The 5,836-nt window shown below is 45.1% G+C and overlaps 1 protein-coding gene across 1 annotated transcript; it reads left to right on the top strand.

Moving 5' to 3' along the window:
* The first annotated feature begins 4,781 nt into the window (after positions 1 to 4,781).
* Positions 4,782 to 5,585, top strand: LOC127334528 (uncharacterized). Its single transcript, XM_051361010.1, has one exon. The coding sequence runs from the start codon at positions 4,782 to 4,784 to the stop codon at positions 5,583 to 5,585; it is 804 nt and encodes a 267-aa protein (XP_051216970.1).
* Positions 5,586 to 5,836: the final 251 nt, after the last annotated feature.

Here is a 5,836-nt window from a genome sequence, read left to right as displayed (position 1 = left end):
ATGAAGGATATTACATGACACACTTTAACCTATTTATATGGACATCAAACCTGCAGATTTTCAGTTTGGGTTGATCTGGATGATGGCAAACCTTCTTGATCAACTCGAGCAGCTTGGCCGTCTGTGAGTCCGGGTACTTGGATGGGTGTCCGTCAACAACGAGCAGCTCGGCCGGCGGCACGACGGCGAGGTCTACCTGCATGCGGTTTAAAGAAAACAGTGAGCTACCGATATGTGGCCTTGCATTAACGACAACATGGAGGCAGGCAGCTCTGTCTTCCCCGATCTGAATCAGGTGCCAAACTTACGTTGCAGTTTCTCTTTATCACATAATTAGTGGCAAGTCCGGTGTCCGGGGAGCAGCTCGGCCGGCGGCACGACGGCGAGGTCTACCTGCAGGTTGAGGTTGAGGAAGACGGTGCTCTCCGTATGCGCGTCCGGCCGATCACGACGAAGGTGCAGTTTCCGATCTCAAAGAAGGTCAAAACATATGGAGCAGTTTGAGCTTTTCGTTGCAAAATTGGCAGCTCCTTCCTTTTTTCCGAGGTTGTTTTCTCCGTTCAGCCTCCACGTAGGATACATGCCTCGTCAACCCGTAAGTCGTCCGTAAACATCCGTAGGTTTAGCATTTTCGGTTCGAAATTATCGGCCCTCTGTCTCCTCCTTTCCCTTTCGTGTTGATGCGCAAATGATGCACCCTACCGCTCCATAGCTAGGTTTTTCGTGTAAAAATGTGTGCCGACGCGAGTTAAATGAACTGCGATGTACATCACTGGTGGTAAATTAGAGATCCGTGCAAAAGGAGCTGCAGCAACATAATTGCATCCGTGCCCTCGCCCGTATCTCTACAGGTTCACTAGGCTTTGGCCCATACTCCAGGACGTCACCCTGCTGCCTAGGCTGGACTCCATCAGGTGGCGATGGACGGATTCGGGCATCTACTCCGCAGTCTCGGCTTACAGATGCCAGTTCGTGAGCTCCGTCGCCCTCTTCTGTTCGGCCAAATCCTAGAAGGGACATGCAGAGTAAAAGTGCAGGTTCTTCGTTTGGATGGGCACTTCACGGCAAGATCCTCATGGCTGATAACTTGGCAATCCATGGATGGCCTCATGATCCGATCTGCAAGCTTTGCAGAATCCATCCTAAGACTGTGCAGCACCTCACGCTTGATTGTCACTTCTCCACGAGGTGCGGGAGAAGATCTTCGCCTGGAATGGGCAGCTAGGAGTGTCGCCTCCTGCCGGAGGCATGACCCTCAATGACTGGTGGGACGCGACGATCTCTGACATACCTAAGGAGAAGCGAAGGGAGGCAAGCGGAGCAATCATCTACTCCGTTTGGGGAGTTTGGAAGGAAAGGAACAGGCACGTCTTCAACAATGTCGCAAAGCAGCCTGGCGTGGTGGCGGTATTGGTGAGAGAAGAGATCGCGCAGCGGGCTTACGCCCACAACTAGGACCATGGAGGCCATCAGCTATAGGTTTGTGGTGTGGATAGGGTGTGCGGGTGCCGAGGGCACTGTGAACCTTGCGTTCACATCGTCGTTTTCTGTACATAAACTTCTTCTATCTATCTAATCGGATGATAGAGTCGACTGCCTTTTCCTCAAAAATAAATTAGAGATCGAATATTTCTCCGAAACCACGAGTAACGGATAAGGCCCAAACCGTTTCGATGTTGTGAGAGAAGAAGTGATGAATTGTATACATACATGTAGAAATCCCAGAGTGCAGGTGCGATGATGTGGCTCTCATACTTTCGGCTCTTGCACCATCCTTGGTTTTCAAGAATATTAAATCATCATACACTAAAAGAAATATGTTAACTTGCGACCATCCATATTGGTCGCTAGATGGTCACTGCCAACCATTTATGACCTTGTTTTGACCAAAAAATATATTGGTTGACAGTTGAGCGTCACTGACGGCTCACATCTTTATTTGTGAATGGTCGTAGAGGGCTACGACCAAAATTGATGGTCACAGACCATATGACCAAAAATTTGGTCATGAGCGGTCTAGCATATCCACGTCAGATCCAACGTGGCCAATCCTATGTGGCAAAATTATGACCAAATCAAAATATTCTAAATCAAAATCAGCCTGGTCCAGTTTGGTAATTTAGTTGGGCATAGCCCAACAATTCAACCTATTCATCATTTATGTCAATTTGGTTCAGTTACATGGGCCGATCCAACATTTCGGCCTTTTTACTTTTTGGCCCGTGGCCTCTATTGTTCAACAGTTTCATTTTTTTAAATCATGGGTCAAATGTGAATTTGATCCCAATTGTCGTCAGGTTCTAGTAAGTGGGTCCATAGTGTCAGGATAATATTATTCATATATAAATTGCCAGTATACAGATAAGCACTATATCCTTTGACCTAAGAACTAAGGAGACATAGGTTGACATTGGCAAGATCTAGAATGCCAGGTTCCCCATATTGTTCTTCTTGCAGATCATTTTTCAATTAGCCAAATGGATTTTCCTATTTCGTTCAAAATCATTTCAAAGGCAATTTGCCGTTTGGGTGTTAATCAGCTCAAGGAACCATTTAGTAAATTTGAAGAAAGATAATAAGTAGATGTGTATGCTAGCCGACCAATCATTTTGTGTGTGTTTTTCTCTCCAAATATCCTTGGCAAGCTCCTTTAGTGGGTTTGACTAGTAAATTCAACAAGGGCATGGATGATGATAAAAAAGGGGATTATTACAGCATCTCGAGTGTTCCCCTAAATTGACCCTCAAATCTTAGAAATCGTCAAACCCCTAAAAAGTAAAAAAATGTCGCTCCAACAGAGTCATGTACGGACCTCAAGGATCGTTTGATTCAAAGGAATGCCATAGAAATTTTGTAGGATTTTTCATGAATGTCATAATTTTTTTTTGTAGGATTTTCAACTATGTGTAACGTTTGATTTGTACGATTGAAATCCTTAGGATGCATCCGAAATTTTCCAAGAGGATTGCATTGCTCTATGTTTTATAGGAAAATCTTCACCCACTTTTAAACAGTATGCCTAAGCCATGTGATAAATCTTCACCCACGCATGCCTCATGTTACAATTTCTTTGTTTTTTCTGTGAGTCAAACACTACTTATAGAAATGAGTAAATTACACCCGAAGTCCACCATCTTGCACCCAATGTGATAGTTTGGTACACAAACTTGCAAACCGTGAGACCGCCGTCCACAAACTTGTGATTTGCGTGATGGTTTGGTCCTGACCAATCAGGAGGCGATCCGTGGATGCCAGGTGGCCAATCGGAACGCACGTTGATGCATGGATGGTTTTGCAGTTAGCCCCCCGGTCGGCCTGAACCATCGCCGATGCCCCCTCCCCCGCGCTGATTTAGGCGTCTTCTCCGCGCGTCGTCTCCGCGCGTCGTCCAGTTCTGCTCCCTGTCGTCTCCGCGCCGCCGTGAGAAGCTGTCGCGCCGCCGTCATGCCGTCGGAGCTGCGCGAGCGGATGTGGAACGAGGATCCACCTCCCTACGGTATGCTATTCCTCGAGTCCCTCCTCTGTCTCCCTGTGCGTTGTATTCGCCGCCGGCACCGTAGCGCCCGTCGACGCCATGGATTCGGAGGTCCGTCAAATCCTTGCGTCATGGGCCCCGTATAAGCACCATCGTCGACTTGTTCAAGAGCAGCTGATAGGAGTCAAATCCGTGGGTTGCATTGGCCATTTGTAGCCGACTATTTGCGGAAGAACATGGCATTGTTTTCGTTCAATGTGATAATCAAAAGCACCATTGCTGCATATTGTGTGTTGTTTAGCTTAGTTTAACCCCTGTGCATGGAGTAGAATCAAAAAGTTTCAAAATTCTGCTCGTTTGTAGAATCCTTAACTCTGAATTTTATGACTGCAAGTGTTACATGCTCTGTCTGACTGTATTTGTTTGCCAATCTTTGTGTGTGCATGAGATAGCATTAATTTATCATTGTTTGATTTCAGTGGTGCATAATGTAAGTGGTTCAGGGTACTTCTCTTTAGAAGTATGCCACAATGGATTTTTCTGTGGATTGGGAGAAAGGCTGCAGTATGTTGATGATACAGTTTCAGTGTTTGATTATCTCAGTGCTCATAGTTGGTCCAACATAGTACTTGATGAAATTCTGGGAATGCTTGGCTGTTTGAGGGATCATAAAGTACATGTGTATTGGTTGTTTCCTGGAAAAAATCTGAAAGATGGTTTGCTACCAATTGTCAGTGATGCAGACCTGAGTGAGATGAGGAAAGCAGCTGGTACTGATAACACTCTGGCCATATTTGTGGATCACACAGATTTTCTTGGAACTATTAGGGCTGAGCTTGTGAGGCAAAATGTTGCAAGAGCAGCAATGACAAGACCAGCTCCAACAGTTGCTAGTCCAACTCCATCAGTTGCTAGACCTGCTCGATCAGTTGCTAGACCAGCTCCATCACTTGCTAGACCAGCTCCATCACTTGCTAGACCAGCTTCATCTGGGTCAAGACCTGCCCTATCTGAGGCATCACTTGTAGCTGTTGAGACAATTGAGCAACAAACTCTGGCTGATTTGGATGATGACTCTGACAGTGGAAGTGACTTTGAGATATATGACAGTGACTATGATGCAGAGGAAGGAGATGATGATCTGTTCATTGATAATGTTGACAGCAGTGTGAATGACAACAATGAGAGAGCTGTGTTTGTAGAAACTGAAAATGAAGATGCACTAGATGATAGAGACCTCCATTTGGTAGATGATGAAAGGTAGCAGCTGCAGCTAAAGTTCAAGGAATTCAATCCAGAGGTTGACATGGATTCTCCTGTATTTAAAATAGGGATGAAGTTTGCAGACATAGAGGAGGTTAGACAAGCAGTCAATGCATACAGCATCAGGAACAGAGTGAAGATAAGGAAAATAAAAAATAACAGAGCAAGAGTTCATGCAGTATGTGATGAAGGGTGTCCATGGTTTCTCAAGGTTGGCACTGATTTTCAGAGATCAGGTGGTTTTGTGGTAACAGCTTATGAAGATGAGCACAGGTGTGAGAGAGTCTATGAAATGAGGGCACTTACTGCTAGGTTTCTATGCAAGAAGTTCATTGATGAATTCAGGGACAACCAAAAAATGGATCTGCAAACATTTGCTGCTAAGGTGCAAAGAGAGTTCAACATGTGCCCTGATAGGTGGAAGCTTGGAAGAGCAAGAAAAGAAGCTCTGCTGGAAATCCATGGCAATGAGGAAGCACAATTCAGTGTACTAAGGGATTATGGCCAAGAGCTAAAGAGAGCTAATCCAGGAAGCACATTCTTTCTATCAACTAATTCTGTCAAAGATCCAAGCAGTGGCATTGTCAAGGAACATTTGGCAACAATGTATTGGTCTTATGATGCCTGCAAAAGAGGTTTTCTCAGTGGATGCAGGCCACTTATTTGCATTGATGGTTGCCACATTAAGACAAGGTACAAGGGAGTACTGTTAACTGCAGTTGGCATTGACCCAAATGACTGCATTTTCCCCATTGCTATGGGCATGGTTGAGGTAGAATGCACAAGTGCATGTGAGTGGTTTCTGACAACCTTGAGGGATGACTTGAACATTAGTAACACATCTTGATGGACTATAATGAGTGATAGGCAGAAGGGATTGATTAATGCAGTTCAGAAGGTTTTCCCTGATGCTGAGCATAGATTCTGTGTTAGGCATATGATTCAAAATTTCCAGAAGGCAGGCCATAGAGGTGAGACACTTAAGAATGACATGTGGGCAATTGCTAGATCAACCAACATTCCAAAATGGCAAACAAATATGGACAAACTGAAAGTGGACAGTGAGCAAGCATATGAGTGGGTAGAAGAACTCCAACC

The sequence above is a fragment of the Lolium perenne genome, chromosome 1 (assembly GCF_019359855.2).
Source record: "Lolium perenne isolate Kyuss_39 chromosome 1, Kyuss_2.0, whole genome shotgun sequence".
Taxonomy (NCBI): domain Eukaryota; kingdom Viridiplantae; phylum Streptophyta; class Magnoliopsida; order Poales; family Poaceae; genus Lolium; species Lolium perenne.
This window is presented reverse-complemented; position numbering and strand designations above follow the sequence as displayed.

What these genes read in the sequence shown, in the direction of transcription:
- LOC127334528 (XM_051361010.1), top strand. Translation starts at nt 4,782, where the DNA reads ATGGATTCTCCTGTATTTAAAATAGGGATGAAGTTTGCAGACATAGAG.